The sequence below is a fragment of the Dreissena polymorpha genome, chromosome 7, assembly GCF_020536995.1.
Source record: "Dreissena polymorpha isolate Duluth1 chromosome 7, UMN_Dpol_1.0, whole genome shotgun sequence".
NCBI classification, from domain to species: domain Eukaryota; kingdom Metazoa; phylum Mollusca; class Bivalvia; order Myida; family Dreissenidae; genus Dreissena; species Dreissena polymorpha.
The window spans coordinates 26,799,626-26,819,104 of NC_068361.1; the positions used below are offsets into that span (position 1 = coordinate 26,799,626).

A 19,479-nucleotide genomic window follows, 5' to 3' on the forward strand; every position below is an offset into this window, starting at 1 on the left:
ACGTGAGTTTGATTGACAGCTGGCGAGTGGTCAATTACTTTAAAAAGAGCATTGTTGTCTGGTTAAGCTTGTTAATAACCTTATGTAGTCTTTTATCACGCCAAACTGTGATACCATATGTCTTACTCATAAATTTGTGTCCAGACAATCAAAGCATGTCGGCATAATTAATTTTCATCAACTCACACTTTTACAAAACATAACTAACACAAAAGCATTCAATTATTCTTCTATATTTAAACCAAACTATCATACAATATGTCTGATTAAAAAATCTTTGAACAGAAAATGAAAGCATGCCGTCAAATTAAACGTCGTTTAACATTTCACGCTTGTTCAGATTTCAGGGGCGAATTGTCTTGGGGTGAGATTTCTTTGGGGCGAGTTGTCTGATTCCCATTCCGAATGGACTTTGAAAGAAACGAACGACAACTTTGTAAGAAAACCCGCCAATGGGGCTCGCGACCAATCGGATGGATGCTATGCCTGCTGGGATCGCCATGCTCTTTTTCGACGCGGACAGTGGACCCGACATGACCGACCTAACGGACTCGACTTGACGGACTCGACCTAATCAATTTTCTTTATTCTTAGACTTAAGTCTAAGAATTGTTTGGTGAATACGGGCCTAGCAGATTCTTTTGTGCACGAGGTAATATACTGTATTGCATTGTATTTGCCCCCAGGCCGTATTTATTGCTGTTTACCCATTGATATTGGTGGTGATAATCTTTAGTTTAAGTTTATTTATATGTTTAGTTTAAAATTATTCTGCAAATTACTGAATTTAAACTGAGAGATTGGTTCAGGGACATTGTATTTGTGGGTCATTCTTCCCCAACCTCTGAATGAAGTGGGTCACTTGAAGTTGGCCGGTACTGTTAACAAGTTGTATGAAAGCTGGTTAATGTTCTATGCAATATTTTTATTATTTTCTACACTGGATCTGGTTTACTTATATATTTGAAGGTTAAACAAAAATTGAGGCAAAAATTTACCGGCTGAGGGGAAAAAAATTCCAGTGGAAAAGACCATTTTTCGACGGGTCACAAAGGAGATAAAACCTGTCCTTGATTACATGATATAAAATAAACAGATTGCATTCTTATGTTTATCTTTTAAAGTATATTTTAATAAGCATAATTGTGAAAGTGGACAACCTGTTTTCGCTGTGGGCAAGTAGATGTTCATAGTGACTTGCCCCCAGTGCAAGTGGAAGAAAAGTTCTTAAGAAAATCCCTGGAGATTGCACTGTGGCTCATGCATTATTTAAGATTCCTCTTTGTATCAAAATCTACCAAGGAATGTGAAGGTTTTCCTTGTATGTATAAACAGATGCGGTCAAAAAGAAGAAAAGACGAAAGAACCAATCCAGACTTGGTGGCAGAGGAAAGTATAAAAAAGAATGCAGATCTTGGTGGATTTTGTGTGGATACAATTCCACCTAAAGGTATTTCTTGTTGACAGATAGCCTTGACCTTAAGTCATTTAAAGAAGTTTATTAATTTCAATTTCAGCTGGCACTATATGTATTTGCCTGTATATGTTTAAAGAAATAAAAAGGGCAAACAAACAATTAAACCTGGGATACAGCCTTAGCCTCTCAAAAGGGGAAAAATACCATGTGACCAGCACTTTTGGGGAGAAATTGCAATAAATCGTCATAAACTAAAGGTTAATTACATGTTATAACCATTATTTGCTCCATTTAAAAGCTGAATCTTTTTATATGGCTTTCCCTTACCACAAGTGATTGGGGCTAAATGTATACTGGAATCACTGTGTCTGTCTGTCCCACATGGGTTTATGAATGGAATCAAACATTTCAAATGCTTAACTGTTCCCTAGAATTGTTCATGAAAAATGCCTTGTATTATTTTTAAACCGATTTTTTTCTCAACTTTCCCTCTGTGTCCTTTATAAAGGACTAAGTTGAATATTTCTTTGCAAAAATGTACAGGAAAATTTTAATGGAATATGGATTGTTGTAGCTTTCTTTAAAGACTTTATGATAATCATATTGAAGCAGTAACATTCAGCCATATGTATCCATACGGCTATAAACTAATACCAAGCTTCCCCTTCCAACACTAAAACTTGTTTAAAATCTTAAATAGTTTAATCCAGAGAAAGCTATTGGAAAAAAGCTAAATTAATTTGAAATATTTCAAAATGAACTTAAGCACTGTAGCTTGGACATTTGTCAGGCCTTTTTCTGCCTATCTCACAGGTACGATAGTCGGACCCATTCCCAATGCCAAATATGGATGTTTTTTTCGCAATTATCTAAACAAAAATTCCCAATTTCCAACCGAAATAATGGAGCCGAAAAATGCGTTTCTCAGTAGATACTGTGTTTTAAATAATTTGGGCACTGTGTTTTAACATGCCAATGCGTAAAATGTCATAGTATCGAGCGTTCCATAATGCAATTTTGGGATCTTGAGACTTCAGACAAACAATGACGGACGCTTGTGTCTATGCATTTCTTAAGACACATTTACGGTCATTTTCGGTCAGAATTAGCTTTTAAATATTGAAGTGCTGGATTATTCAGAATTATCAGGTATGTATACAACAATTGATAACAATGTGTACGCATTAATTACTGTAAATTGTTTGAGAATCGTTATCAATGGCCTGAGGTAAATAAATGTGGACTAGTTTAACTTGCAACGTTACTGTGGTTCGGAAGAGTAAGTTAAGGTAAAAAAATACAGAAATCTGACGCAGTTTAAAAAAATGTCGCATAATTCTAAGTATTATTGAAGTAAAATACAAAAAAATGACCTGAAAGACACACAAAAACTGAATGTTTTGTGGGGAAATACTACCGCCAATCAGTCTACTCAACGGTTAACCAAGAATATGACTCATTTTCCACTGCCAGATTCAGAGTCACTACCCTTTGCAGCTTCTTAACATTTCAATACTATACATTTATGATGTTTAGCTATACTTTTGTGTTTCAAATAATGGTTGCCTTCAGACATTTGGCAACTTGAATTTTGAATAACAATATGTTGGATGCAGGTCGTTCGACTGAATGTTCATAAAAAATACTTAATGACATATCAAGCTATGTATATCATTTGAACTTCAAACGTAACAAAGACTGTGTTTTATTATCATACTCATACTTACGTTAGCAGTGGACAATGACTGTTGCTGCAGCTGCTTGTTGCATGGTAAAAAAAGAGTTTAATACTTAAATAGCATTTTTAGGCAATACCTATGTATGAAAACATTTCATAAAATAAGAAAAAAAAAGAAAAATAATTTCCCAAACAATGCTTTTGTCCATGAAAATTCTTCCCAATTCGGAAGAAACCGGGACTGGTAAAATCCCAATTTTTCCAGGTACTTTTTCCCAGAATAGACAGAAAAAGGCCTGTTTGTAAATTCTATAATATAACCCAATTGATCCAAGCTTAAGGTTGTAAGATTTTTACTCGGTGGTAGTTTTTTATTAGTTCGATGTTTTCGGAGAAAACCCCCGAGGTTTTGTCATAGCCAGCTCGTCGTGTTGTGACATGCTAAAACCTTGACATTTTACTCTACAATGAAAGTGCTTCCACCTACAACTTTGAAACTTCATATGTAGATGCACCTTGATGAGTTCTACCAGGGCTTGACACTAACTTTTTTACGTACTGACCCAAAGGACCACCAGCTTTCAGAATTTACTGGTCCTCCAAGATTCAAGTGGTCCGACAATGTTATTTGACATAAAGTTCAGCTTACTTTCCGGACTATTCACAATGTATTGTGCATTTATAAAAAGAAAACTACTATCTTCTAAACTATCTCTTATCCTTTTCATATTTTCTCTGTACTTCAAGCTTCTCTTCATTAGTTTAAGGTTTTTAGGCAGAGGTTCAACCACCCTTGGAATGAAATTCCACATTGCGAAAACTTGAAAATCTTGAAAATACATACGCTTACTCTCCTGCGATATCAAAACATTATTCGGCGCACTCCATTGTAAATTTGCACGGTCGGTAAACAAAGTAAATTCTGATGGTACTAAGATCGATACAATGCTAATTATTGCTGCTTTTTCAAAATAATAAAACACCATTTTGTTCATTTCTCAATCCAAACGCTTCGAATTTTATGTTAATTTGTGTATTGATCATTGCGAAGTCTGGAGACATTTGCGGGAGACAATTGCGAAACGCAAATCAATTTTTTGATCCGACAACAGGGTTTTGTCATCCGGGCTTCTAGACAAAATTGAATTTCCAATATATTGCTATTTTTATGCCCCCCCTTCGAAGAAGAGGGGGTATATTGCTTTGCACATGTCGGTCAGTCTGTCGGTCCGTACACCAGGTGGTTTCCGGATGATAACTCAACGCTTGGGCCTAGGATCATGAAACTTCATAGGTACATTGATCATGACTCGCAGATGACCCCTATTGATTTTTAGGTCAAAGGTCAAGGTCATGGTGACCTGAAATAGTAAAATGGTTTCCGGATGATCACTCAAGAACGCTTAGGCCTAGGATCATGAAACTTTATAGGTAGATTGATCATGACTTGCAGATGACCCCTAATGATTTTCAGGTCAGTAGGTCAAGGTCACGGTGACCCAAAATAGTAAAATGGTTTCCGGATGATAACTCGAGAACGCGCAGGCCTAGGATCATGAAACTTGATAGGTAGATTGCTCATGACTCGCAGATGACCCCTATTGATTTGCAGGTCACTAGGTCAAAGGTCAAGGTCGGGGTGACCCTAAATAGTAAAATGGTTTCCGGATGATAACTCAAGAACGCTTATGGCTAGAATCATGAAACTTCATAGGTACATTGATCATGACTGGCAGATGACCCCTATTGATATTCAGGTCACTAGGTCAAAGGCCAAGGTCACAGTGTCAAAAACATATTCACACAATGCTAGGTTGGCGCTAAGGAAAAAAAACTTAGTCGCCAAACCTAGGGGGGTCCGGGGGCATGCCCCACCTGAAAATGTCCTGAGCAAAATTAAGACTATTTTTGTCTGAAATTAGCCCTTTTTTTGCTTGAAAAATTTTCTTCGCTGGTGAGCCACTTGCTGACATTTTGCAGGAGATTTTTTTGTTTACACAGACACCGGTGGCGTAGTGATAATGATACATTACCACCCAGGGATCATATTTTTTTCGGTTGTGTCGGTCCTAGACCGATTGGGGTCATGAAAGACTGATTGAAAACGTCGGTCCGATTCTGTTTGCTATTAAAATTCCCATGTCATGAAATCGATTACACAGTGGACATGCTAACACACCCTAATGACATTCTTATCTCGATTATGTGTGATAAACCATTCACTGCAGTCTCTAAACCGGTCAGGACCGGTTTATTGCACGTTAGACCAAGAATCAAAAACTTGTGAACAGCGGATTAAAGACGCACCCGAAAAGACGCGTCTGAATGCACGCGCTGTAACTAAACCAAACATGCCGATACATTTTCCACCAGCGTAATAATCCGGTAATAAAATTATGAATGAAAGTCGCGGATCTGATCGACAGAACAGCCGAAAGTTATTTTTATGGGCGGAACTTCACATAAAATAGTGCACAAGAAAAATAAAATACATTGAATAAATCTTTAGTAAAACCGTGTTAGAATCGAAATTATTCTTGTACTTCGTTGTTGAATAACTCACGGCCGGAAAATTAGATTCGTGGTTTCAAATGCTTTGCTCTGGTGATTAAATCCCTGCGCATCTAAACTATCGGACGTGGGTTATTTGACAACAAATTATTTCTTAATTATTTGGTTTGTTGTTGTCAGTAGCCAACCTACGCACATACATTTGTTTGGTTCAGTGCATGTTTGTAAGATATTATTGTGTCGACAACAATTTAAAACATGGGTATAGACTTTCACAGATTAATAATATTGACAACGATGAAAAAAGTCTGATAAAACAGCACACGAAACAACAATGAAATACCAAATGATAAAACCATTTTAGAAAACTCGTTCCGTTTCAAAAAATGCCTATGGGAATTGTACTTGTACATGTATTTTACCACCTTATTTAATATATTTTAACGTAATTTGTCATGATTTCGGACACATTTTCGGATACTTTTATATCCGGACCGATTGATGTTGCGGGAAAATATGATCCCTGTTACCACCGTAAAACAGTTTTCGGTACATGTGGTATTTAGGTTAGAAACCACAGCCCTCCCGTCTCGGTAGTAATTATACAACATTTAATGTAATCCAAACACTACTTTTTTCATTTTTTTTTTTGTTTTTGAAGAAATGCGTGAGAAATTACTTAGTCAGCATGAGACCGTCATTCCATGTCAAAAACCGTGAGACTCACGGCGAAACCGTGAGACTTGACAGGTAGATGTTTCCGATTCTGCATTCAGGTCTGCGCTATTTTAGACGTCTTCGGATTGCGAACCTAACATTTGGTAATTTCCTTAGCTTATTCTGTCCGCTTTCTTTTCTAAAGAATTGTGTTAATTTATGTTGCTTTGACTTTCCATTTTCGTTCACAGCATCCATTTTTCCCAGAATCTGCAACTCGCTTTCGAAATCGGTCTTTCATGTCGCATAGCTACCGTAAAGGGAAGTTACTCATATCTACTTTTTTAGCCAATCAAAATCGTTGTTTCTTTTGAAATTAGTTTTAAGTGGCTATGTCAATGCCATAACTCTGCCCATCTGATTAAATGACAATTCCGTACTGGTCGATTCGATGACGTTGAATCGTAACATCTAGAGCATAGGCCATTACACGGCACGCTTCAGTGATTATCATGTAAATCTCCAAGTAACCCAAATACTCGAAAAGTCTGGTCGCAGTGTAAAGCATGACCACTTAAGACATTAGCCATGTGGATTATTGACCTAGGCCGTCGTCATTATCCCCTGGGGCCTTTCCGGTAAGGGTAATGATTGTGTAATCTTAGCGATGTTTTTGGCGTTTTATACGGTCTGAAAACAGGCATTTAGAGTGTGCATTTGTAAAGCATAGGGTCTTTTTTTCAATCGCCAATTTCATGAAAATCTTATTTTTAATCGCCAGCCAGGAATTGTAAACGCCACAGGCTTTTTCCGCCCAATGCCACGGGTCCGAAATTCGGCCCCATTCCCAATGCAAATCTGTTTGCTTTTTCCCAATTGAAAAAAAAAATTCCCAATTCCCCCAACAAAAAAAAAAAAATATTTTTTTTTTTTTTTTAACTTAAAATATATAAGTTAACCTGATCCGGTGTAGAAATTAGAAAGTGTTGCATAATTAAATTATCTGTTGCCTTGAATTTGTTTTAAAAACTGTAAAATATATTAATGATTATTTAAGACTTTCCTTATTTTCCTCACGATTTTTTTCACCTCATAAAAGGCCAGGCCTTTTCCCCAAATTCAGATTAAAAAACCTGCCTTGATCTCACATGTGCATAATACTTTGTAAAATTTTAATAATAATTTATCAAAATAGTTAGTTATTTACCAGTTAGCGGCTTCTTTGAAATATAAGAAACACTATTTACATGTGATAATTTTTCCCAATTGAGCCAATTTTGCGAATAATTTTTTCCCCACAATGGGGGTTTTCACGACTCGAAATTCCCAAAATTCCAGTGTGGCGTATTCCCAAAATGGAGCGGAAAAAGCCTGCGCCAATGGTGATTTTGGCAATCGGTAACGCTAACGTAGACAATGGCTGTCACTATGGAGAGCCCATATGGGGGGTATGCATGTTTTACAAACAGCCCTTGTTTATCCTGGTCTCGAGATTGCCCACAAAGTAATGATGAAATTATCGGTTTATTATGAACATATGAAGTTGTTTTATTGATAAAAACGGCTTTCCACCAGTATTTACGATAAGTTGGTCGGGATTTTTAACTGGTCCTACGGATCAACCAAATTCTAGTTTAGCTGAATATATTTCCTCCCTTTTTTTTACTGACCCCGGGTCAATGGACCACCGTTAGTGTGGAGCCCTGGTTCTACACTCCACACCCATTTGTGGGTCACTAGGTCAAAGGTCAAGGTCACTGTGACCTTAAAAAAATTATGACAAGCTTTCGCAGCTGAGCGTGGCACCCCTTATGTGGTGCTCTTGTTCACACTTGAGACAAAGTCAATTGTCTTTTACCATACATTAACCTGACCGATGTTTATATGTACTTCACTTAAATGTCATTATATATATAGCAGTTTCAAGGTCAGATGATAAATGATTGTCATACTTAAATTATGTAATTTTCCTTGAGTGTAAAATGCTCCCTCTGCTGTGCTCTTGTTCCATATGGCATATAGGTTGTTAGCATAATGTTTTATACAACTTTTACCAGGTAGAGGAGTTAGAACAGAAGTTCATAGAAACAAGGGCGACTTTCTCCTTACCTATCATGGAGAATTAATCACAGGAGAAGAAGGCAATAAAAGAGAACTAATGTCTGTCTCTGTCTTCAGATTCTTCTTTTCTTTCAAAGGGAAGCAGTGGTGGTAAGCAGATGACTTTTATGTTCTTCCATTTTTAAAAACAGCAGCTTTTGGTCTGATGATTTACATTAATACACTGTAACTCCAATATAACGCGGATGACGGGGTCCAAGCCACGCAACAGCGTTATAAACGGACAGCGTTATAAGTTTTGAGCTTATTTATTTAAGGGGCTATAAAAACAGGTATAGTATAGCCTATAATATAGGTCCTGTGTATTGTCATGCTGTGTTGTCATCCGCAAATACATGCATATATAAACTGAATCGAACGATAACAGTATACATACCGCTTTTCTAATGAGCACATTTATCCGATAATCCAATATAATTACATCACTTACGAAAAAATAATGTTTAACATTTATGACACGAAATATGTTTACGAACTTCGTAAACAAATTCATATGCCTACGCCATTTTTCAGAAAAATTAGTACAGTGCATTATGGGACACAACTTTCATTGGACGAGCGAATTTAAATTTAGATTGAATGCAATACGATGCATGTACAAAGAAATGTTTTATTGCATCATACGCAGCATGTAAAAAACGTGCTTTCCGTGGACTTTCTGATAACGGGCAAAAATTTAAGTGCATCTCTGTTAACTATTACACTGCTTTAGCATGTAAATAAATCGTCAGGATTTTACAATTTATTTTTCGTATACGTACTGAAACATTAAACACACACAAAGATATTTTTATTTATCAAGCATGTGTAGCATATAATAAACGATAACACACTTACACAGCCATAGTTTATACAATGAAATAAAATACACGAAAAATACAAAACATAAACAGGTAATCGTTTTAAATAACTTTAATTTGATAATTATTCCGCTTGCACTTGCCTTATTGAAATTAGCGCACCGAACCGCTCTGATAGGGAATACATGTAACAAACACCGACTCGCGAGTTTTCACACCTTTATTGGCATTACACAACAGATTAACACCAATTAGCTGTCGAGTGTCGTTTAACCTCTAATCGATTAAAATCAATTAAACGGATGGAAAAAGCAATCAAGCTGTGATCGCTGGCTTCTTTGAATTTATGAAAATACATGAAGTTGCATAACATGGATTTGAATCAGAAATGGAAGGTTGGAGAAAAAAAGGGATCCAAGGACCCCCCGCGTTATATTGGACACAGCGTTATAACGGACCGCACTATATTGGAGTTACAGTGTAATGATAAAACATCTTTAGAAGATAAGGATGTATGAAAGCTATTAATTCCTTTTTCTGAAGCCTTGTATTTTAATTTAAAGAGATACGTTTTTATTTGGGTAATTTCAATGATCATTGCATATAGTCCAGGGGCTCATTTTATCAAACATCGTATGTTTATCTTAAGATCGTCATACGTTTTAAGCGTAAGATCATCGTACGCTTCTTCGTACAACTGTTCTATCAGACCCATCGTACATTGACATCATAGTCGCAACAATTGTTTACCATCGTACATTTAGATATAAGCTTTAAAACATAGAACATGCTAAAAAAGAACATTAAATAAAAATACTTACCTCGCTCGCACATCCAGGGGTGCAGGGTTCGACACTAAGGCACGTCCGACAGACATTGTCTAGTAAGATCGGTGGTCGGGCTAGTAAAACTGCGGGCTAGCTTGTCCGACTGGTCGTACATAAAAAAAATCTATACTGATTCATATAACTATAACTAACTGCTGTGCAAACCTTTATTTTTAATGTGTAAAATTGCTCTCGTATCCGTTATTTACATTACAACTAGTGTATTTAAATAAACGCGGAACATCCACATGATTCATCGCTATTTTTAGACGCAAAGGAGAGCTTCCTGCAGAAATTGCTTGTTTCAATTGGTCAAGTTGTCATGAATATTAATGATTTTCTGAAGTGTCGTAAAATTGTAGAGCATGATTTTACGACTTCTATCGAAAATCGGTATTGTCAATGTAAACATTTTTTCGTAGCAGACAAGAGAATGTAATTTAAAGAATGGCTTTGTTCAAGTTCGGATTTTCGTCCGACAAATCAGTTAATAAAAAAGAATCCGACGCTTAAACTGACACGAAACGTAAATATGAAGAAACACGAAAACGTCAATTTTATCCTAAATGGAAAATCGAGCCAGTTCGCATGGATTGAATTTGACGGAGAAAAGCAAAAAAAGTTTTATTTTATTGTTTTACTTTATGCATCAAAGACGATCTGGTGTTCACTGATTATTTACTGATAAATCCTGATTAAACAGTTACATGACACAATTGTGTTCATTTGCTATGTCATTTGTGGTCTAGTAGACATCAGGTTCGGGCTAGTACATTTTAAGAGGAGTTGGTCCGACGGTCTTGCTGTAAAAAAAGTTAATGTCGAACCCTGGGGTGTGATTGTTCCTCTTTTCAGCTGATTTCATCTTTTATGACAAAATTTCATAAACAAAATGTGACGGATTCTGCTGGATCTGTTTGGAAATGCAATACATTTTTAAACCCTGGCAGGGGTAGGGGCTATTTCCTGAAGGCTTTTTAATGTTTTTTTTGATAATCACACCCCTGACAAGAGTACCTTGTTTATTCCAAGTAATTTTAGCAAATTTTATTTTGAGTGATTCAAAAATTTGATTATAAGCAGAATCTTTGTAAGTTTTTCGTGCAACAAAGGGCGTTTAAATCAAAACAAAACTGACGCCAAATTACCCGAATACTACTATAAAGATACGCTTGTCCTCCAAAAATAGAATTACGAATCCACATGTCAATAATTTTGAACACACCGACCTTCAGTTAATCCGAAAACACACATTTGTCCGAAATTGGTCTCACTTATTATAATTCCATGTCTTCATCTTTTTCGCATCAGACTCCAATTTTACTTTGCAGAATTAAAAATGTACACATACTGGCAATGAAATAAACTGTTCTGTTACAATAAAATATTTTTTCTTCGATTATTCCATGTTAAACTTTGGCATGGGCGCTGCTATAAACTCAATATGCAAAAATAAGGGCATGCTGAAAGTTTTAGCAACATTTTGGTTGAAATTGTGAAAATTTATTCTAAAAAATGTTTTCAAGTAAAGCAGATACATAAGGTCTGACGGACAAATAAAGCAATTAAGCTGTGATCTTTGCCATCTTTGTACAAAATTGCCGAATTTCCAATTTCAGATTTCCAGTTTGCGAAGTCATTTTTTGCCAATTCCCAATGGGCCTAATATTTATTAATTAGGTTGTTTACAATGTATCCTAGTTTGAAGCTTTATTATTGCAATATTTCTTCCTCTGCCTAAATACATGTAATAAACATTGTTGGGCCTCTTACAAGTAATAAACATTGTAGGGTCCCATATAAGAAATAAACATGTTTACACTAATTTTCGGGTCTCATATAAGTAATATTGTTGGGTCTCATATAAGAAATACTGTTGGGTCCCATAAAAGTAATATTGTGGGGTCCCGTATAAGGTATATTGTCAGGTACTTTATAAGAAATATTGTTGGGTCCTATATAAGAAATATTGTTGTTGTTTTAAATGAGGTACGGCTGGGTCTGTCAATTGTTGAATTTTGGCGAGATCTTGCGATAATCATACGGTTTTTATGTCCCCCACTATAGTAGTGGGGGACATATTGTTTTTGCCCTGTCTGTTGGTTGGTCGGTTGGTTTATGATCATCGTACAAGAATCTTAACATTTGGTTAAGATTTGTATTTTGGTCCAGTTTACTTCTCTAAAGTATCATAGCTATTGCTTTCAGACTTGGAAAACTCGCTAACTATTGTAATGGGACTGTACAGGCAAAGTTGCATAACTCTGGTTGCCATTTTAACAGAATTATGGCCCTTTTCTGTCTTAGTATCTTTGAATATTTTGTAAAATTTTATGTTTAGATCCACTTTACTTCAGAAGTATCAAGGCTATTGCTTTCAAACTTCAAAATTTTTCTTACTATCATGAGGGTACTGTACCAGGCAAGTTGAATTGACCTTGTTCTTTGATTGACCTTGATTCAAGGTCAAATTATTAAATTTTGCTAAAATTGCCATAACTTCTTTATTTATGATTAGATTTGATTGATACTTTGACGAAACTACTCTTGCCTGACATACCACAAAAGACTCCACCCAAAACATCCCCCGTGCCCTCCCCTCCTCCGCCCTCCCCCCCCCCTAATTTTTTTTTTTTTCAAGATCATCTCACAAATGACCACCACACCCTCACACTATCCCCCCACCCCACCCCCCCCCCCCCAATTTTTTTTTTTTATTTTTTTTTTTTAATCTCATCTTACAAATATCACCACCCCCATCACAAAATAACCCCCCCCCCACCCATTTTTTTTTAAAAATGGTTATGTTTGAAATACCGTCCAACCATCGCACCCAAAAAATACTCCCCCCCCCATCGCCACCGCCACCCCCCCCCCCTCCCCCCGCCCCCTATTTTTTTTTTTTTTTTTTTTTTTTTCGCTTTTTGGGAAGATAATGTAATAAATGTCCACAACCCCACACTATAAACCCCTCATCACTCCACCCCTCCCTTCTTTGTGATTGAAAATGAGAGTCCCTTCACCTTTGAAAAGAAAATAGATGAGCGGTCTGCACCCGCAAGGCGGTGCTCTTGTTTAAAATCTGGTAGTAACTTAAGAATTTCACATAACCTTATCTGGAGCTCTGGATCATCTAATAGATGACCACTACCGCACATTATACCCTTCTCTCAGACCCAAGCCCCCACCAAAAAGGTTTTTTTCTTTAAAACATTTTAAAAAATCAACAAATATTTTTTTATTTTATTTTTGAAGGACTGTCCAACCATCCCACCCAAGCTATTGCTATCAAACTTGAAATACAATCTTATTGGTTTGTTTTATGTCTTCACAAATGCTCAATAGATTGTGGAAAATATACCTGAACTCAGAATTGTCTATAAAGTACAACTTGTTTAATACATAAGTGATCAATATGTTTCAATTATTGCCCTCTTCTACTTATAATATGACCATATTACCTTGAACTTATTGAATATGAACAATTACCCCATGATGGCTTACGTTATACTGTCAAGCACTAGAATAGTTGAGCGCGCTGTCCTCTGACAGCTCTTGTAAGGCCTATACGGTTAAATGGAAGTTACTGAAAAAGAAAATATAAGCAGCACATTTGCAGTAAGTTTTCCAATACTCATTGTATGATTTACATGATCATAATGTGAGGAATGTGACACTTTGCTGGGAAACATTTTGATGCAACTTAGTATCAGAGGTAATATTTCATGCCTATATGTGTATATATGAACAAACTGGTGGGGATATGTGTGCAAGCAAACAAATGCACCAACATAATATATGAATGCTGTTAATGTAGGATTAGGTCTACATAGAAAGTAAAGTTAACCTAAATGTGAGGCCTCTTTTAATACGCAGTGATTTTTTTGCTCAAATTTACAGCCGAATTTCGGCTGCTTCCCAATCGCAAAAATACATGTTTTTTTCCCAAAATTCTGACCAAAATTTCCCAAAAAAAGCCCAACTTCCAAAAAAAAAAAAAAAAATTATTTTTATTTTTTTATTTTTTTTTAGAATGAAGTCTCATATAACTTAATTATGATTTCTTAAATCTAGTTCTCAACTTTATTTTTTAAACATCTTACAAAATATATAACTTGAATTTAGTCATTTTTGTCCATAAATCATTCCCAAACTTGCCACTTTTATTGATTAAAAAAAAACAATTTGACCAGACTCCTTTTCTAGAAAACTCCCTGAACATGCACTTAAAAACAATATCACTTCTGTTACTTATAATCCTATTTATAATGCTTTTCATTTTTCCCAATTTTATGGTTTATCGCGCTATTTTCCCCAATTTCACGGTTTATCGCGCTAATTTTCCCAATTCAAAAGGCACAGGCTGTAACAAATTAAAGCAAAAAAAATCACAGATAAGGTCAAGACTGATTAACTAACTTACAAATGTATGTTTTCAGCATCGATTCTACCCTGGAAGTCAAAAGTGGTCAGTTCTTGGGTCGACTTGTTAATCATGGCAAAGGCAAAGAACAAAACTGCAAAATGAAATGCATAGAGGTCAATAAAAAACCATACCTATGCTTATTTGCTCAAAGAGACATTCAGACAGGAGAGGAGCTTCTTTATGACTATGGTGTGTCTGATCTACCATGGAAGGTTAGTTATATCATATACATCATATTTAATAAATAGATGATGCCATTATCATGAAGAAGCACACATGAATGGATGTCAAACTACTAACATAACTTTTGTCATTAAACAGCTTATGGCTTTTCGCTAACATAATTGTATCCTCAAAAACAGCTGTTAACCCTTTGCATGCTGGGAAATGTGTCTCCTGCCTTAATTCATCTGCTGAATTTCAAAAACTAGCATTTTCTTAGAGTTTTTTTCATAGAATATTATTAGAATAGCAAACAGTTTGGATCCTGATGAGACGCCACATTCTTATTTTTTCCCTGTAACAAAAAGGAAAGAGCATTTATACATTTGTATTTGGTATCTACATGTAGCGTCTCTAACTGGTCCACTATCAGGATTGTTTAAATAATGCCCCTTTGGTTGAAATTTGCTCCTTCCTTGGAGATCACATCTATTACAAAAATTTATGAGCTATCAGATTCATCTTATGTTCCAAGTTAATCAACCCCACAAATCAATAAGAGTTCAGCAATCTTTATCATAGCTGTTGACATCAAGTGAGCAATATTGGGCGGCTTTTTTATGTCCCCCACTATAGTAGTGGGGGACATGTTTTTGCCCTGTCTTTTGGTCTGTTGGTTGGTTGGTTGGTTTGCGCCAACTTGAACATTTTGCAATAACTTTTGCTATATTGAAGATAGCAACTTCATATTTGGCATGCATGTGTATCTCATGAAGCTGCACATTTTGAGTGGTGAAAGGTCAAGGTCAGAGGTCAAATATATGTGGCCAAAATCACTCATTTTATGAATACTTTTGCAATATTGAAGATAGCAACTTGATATTTGGCATGCATGTGTATCTCATGGAGCTGCACATTTTGAGTGGTGGAAGGTCACGGTAATCCTTCAAGGGCAAATATATGGGTCAAAATTGCTCATGTAATGTCACTTCTGCAATATTGAAGCTAGAAATTTTATATTTGAAATGTGTGTGTATCTCAAGGAGCTGCACATTTTGAGTGGTGAAGGGTCAAGGTCATCCTTTAAGGTCAAACGTCATATAGGGGGACATTGTGTTTCACAAACACATCTTGTTGGACCTTTTGTTTAGTCTTGTGTTATCTGGTACCTTTTATAAAATCAATATTAAGTTACTTTTGCAATAATTTGTAGGAAAAGAAAGCCAATGGTATGTTTAGTTTACAGTTTTGAATGGATGTAATGATACTTTGAATGGTAATATTGGGAAGTAAGTAGGTAAATATTCTTGTTTAGATTGTCTAATTATTGAGTAAGCCAATCTTGTGAAATACAATTTAGCAGAACGTTCAAAGAAAATTAGTTTTTATGGCCAACTTTGCATCATGGTTGTCAGTTTTTTTCAAGGCTGATAAATAGTTATGATAATTTCAATACTGTCAAAAGTATGCAAATGATAGTTGGCACACATATTCATGTACATCTCTTATAAAAAAAAAACAACATAACTTAAAGCGGGTATATTCGATTTTTAAATGCGTTTAATTGTAATATATTGAAACAAATATGATACATTTAAGACGAATTTCATAAAATGCAGCAAATGCAAACTTGCGCACCAAGCTGATTGTGACGAAGATAATTCGTACATATTTTCCTACAATAACCGATGCATTCGTCTTTTAAGTAAGTGTTTGTGTGTGGTATGAATCAATATCGCTGCAGGAATTTAAAATGAACCGTTAAACTAAATTTAGATTCACATCGTCACATCATACATGCATGATATACATGCTGGCGAATTCGGCTGTACAGGCTTTTTCGATTTCAGTTTTAAATATTCTGCTTATTTCGCATTTTCCGACAAATGTTCTTCTTTACTTGTATTTTAGTTTATATTGAAATATATGTATAATAAGTTTTTTGCACATTTTATATTAATTAATAAATATTTGACAAGATCGTATATACCCGCTTTAAATGGTCTGCCACCTAGGGCGAACATGTATATGATACTTGAATTATCCAGTGAATGGCAAAATCAAATTCAAAGGTATCATTACAGCCTGCTTGTTAAGATTTAATTTTCATGTTAGTTTGCATCTTTTCATTTTTAGCTCATCTATTTTTTGAAAAAAAATTATGAGCTATTGTCATCACCTTGGCGTAGGCGTCCGATTAAGTTTTGCATTTACAGGGGTTTTTCTGCCTATTTTGGGAAAAGGAGTCTGACCAAATTGGGAATTTTTTATCGACACAATTGGCCATTTTGTGAAATTTTGCTTTGATGAAACAGCTCATTTGGGAAAAAATAGTGAATAATATCAATATATCATGCTTAAATAATTCAGAAGTTTAACAAATAAATTTGTTTTTATTTGTTATTTTGTCTTCTTTATATAAACAGATGCAATATTGGGCATGTTCAACGTTTATTCAAGTACTGCATTTTGTTTATTAGTTACAGTTACACTCTGAGATAAGAACTGAACAGTCAAAACCTTATAGCAGATATTTTTTACCAAAACAAACACTGGTTAGTCACACAAGTTATAAGACACTTCATTCTTTAAAGAAAAAAAATAAATTTTTATTTGGAAGTTGGGATTTTTTTTTTATATTTTGGTTTGGGATCGGGTCCGTTTGCTTTGGGAGTGCCTCCGTTTTCCGGAGGCGCAGACAGTGCTGAAAACCCACTGATTTAGGTCCACTTTTCTCATTAAGTATCAATGCTTTTGCATTCAAACTTGGTACACTTACTCACTATCATGAGGGGACTGGGCAGGCAAAGTTAGATAACTCTGGCGTGCATTTTGACAGAATTATGTGCCCTTTTTATACTTAGAAAATTGAAAATTTGGTTAAGTTTTGTGTTTTGTCCACGTTATTCCGTAAGTATCAAAGCTATTGCTTTCATACTTGCAACACTTATTAACTATCATAAGGGGACTGTGCAGGCAAAGTCATGCAACTCTGACTGGCATTCTGACGGAATTATGGGCCCTTTATGCTTAGAAAATTGAAGATTTGGTTAAGTTATGTGAATTTTGTGTTTAGATCCATTTTACTTCTAAAGTATCAAGGTTATTGATTCTAAACTTCAAATACTTTCATGCTATCATGAGGGTACTGTACCTGGCAAGTTGAATTTTACCTTGACCTTTGAATGACCTTGACTCTCAAGGTCAAATTATTTAATTTTGCTAAAATTGCCATAACTTCTTTATTTATGATTAGATTTGACTGATAATTTGACAAAACAACTCTTAACTGACATACCACAATAGACTCCCCCCCCCCACCTTATAAATGACCACCACACCCTTACACTATACCCCCCTCCCCCCCCACCACCACCCAGCCCATTTTATTTGTTATGTTCCCATTCACTATAGTGGGGGACATATGGATTTTCCCCTGTTGGTCTGTTTGTGCCAACTTTAACATTTTGCAATCACTTTTGCTATATTGAAGATAGCTACTTCATATTTGGCATGTATGTGTTTTTCATGGAGCTGCACATTTTGAGTGGTACTTTCTGATAATGGGTTAAAATGAAAGTGAATATCTGTTAACAGTTGCACTGCATAAGCACGAAATAAATTGCCTGGATTAATTCATTTATTTTTCTTACACATACTGCTCTGATAGTTATAAACATGACTTGCGAGTTTTTCACACCTTTATTGACATTACACAACAGATTAGCACCAATGAGCTGTCGAAAGTCGTTTAACCTCTATGCCATTAAAATCTGTTATATGGACGAATAAAGCAATTAAGCTGTGATCTTCGCCATCTTGTACCAGATTGCAGAATTTCCAATTTCAGATTTCCAGTTTGCGAAGTCATTTTTGCCAATTCCCAATGGGCAGAATATTTATTTATTAGGTTGTTTACAATGTATCCTTGTTTGAAGCTTTATTATTGCAATATTTCTGCCTAAATACATGTAATAAGAATTGTTGGGCCTCTTACAAGTAATAAACATTGTAGGGTCCCATATAAGAAATAAACATGTTTACACTAATTTTCGGGTCTCGTATAAGTAATATTGTTGGGTCCCATATAAGTCCCATATAAGAAGTATTGTAAGAAATATTGTCAGGTACCATATAAGAAATATTGTTTGGTCCTGTATTAGAAGTATTGTTGGGTCCCATATACGAAACATTGTTGGGTCCCATGTATAATAAGCATTGTAAGAAATATTGTCAGGTACCATATAAGAAATATTGTTGGGTCCTATAAGAAGTATTGCTGGGTCCCATTTTAGAAACGGGTTTTTTACCTTCTATGACAGACGCCGAACTAGGCTGTTTGTTTCCCCTTTCTGGTAAAAAAAAATCCACCTAAAAAAATAAATATATATTTATTTTTAGCTCCATCTGGCCAGCGGGGCTTATGTCATGGTCCTGTGTCCGTCGTGCGTCCGTGTGTGCGTTAACTTTTTCTTTAAACATCTTCTTCTAAAGTATTGGTCCAATTCTGATGAAATTTCTCAGGAATGTTCCTTGGGTGAACCTCTTTCAAATTTGTTCAAATTATTCCCCTGGGGTCAAATTTGACCCGCCCCCGGGATCACAAAATTGAAAATTTGCTTATATAACCCCTATTTTGTTGTCCATAACCATTGGGCCTAGGGTTATCAAATTGGGTATGTAGAGACATCTCATAGTCCTCTACCAAATTTCTTCAAATTATGCCCCAAGGGTCAAATTTGACCCTGCGCCGGGGGTCACAAAATTGAACAAATGCTTATTTAAAGTCTATTTTGTGCAAATTTTACAAATCTTCTTGTCCATAACCATAGGGCCTTGGTCTACCAAATTTGGTATGTAGTGACATGTAATAGTTCTCT

At 35.6% G+C, this 19,479-nt stretch overlaps 1 protein-coding gene across 43 annotated transcripts in view; it reads left to right on the forward strand.

Annotated features, from left to right (window-relative positions):
* The first annotated feature begins 90 nt into the window (after positions 1 to 90).
* LOC127837051 (cell surface glycoprotein 1-like) overlaps positions 91 to 19,479 on the forward strand; it is a 42,474-nt gene continuing 23,085 nt past the window's right edge. For 15 of the 43 annotated variants that reach the window (XM_052363818.1, XM_052363819.1, XM_052363841.1 and 12 more), the window contains exons 1-4: positions 357 to 652; positions 1,336 to 1,450; positions 8,321 to 8,474; positions 14,451 to 14,649. In XM_052363818.1, the coding sequence (XP_052219778.1) occupies positions 14,643 to 14,649 (7 nt within the window). In that variant the 5' untranslated portion in view covers positions 357 to 652; positions 1,336 to 1,450; positions 8,321 to 8,474; positions 14,451 to 14,642. Of the gene's footprint in view, positions 653 to 1,335; positions 1,451 to 8,320; positions 8,475 to 14,450; positions 14,650 to 19,479 lie in introns of all 43 variants that reach the window. The other 28 variants (XM_052363845.1, XM_052363842.1, XM_052363850.1 and 25 more) reach the window with 6 other exon arrangements.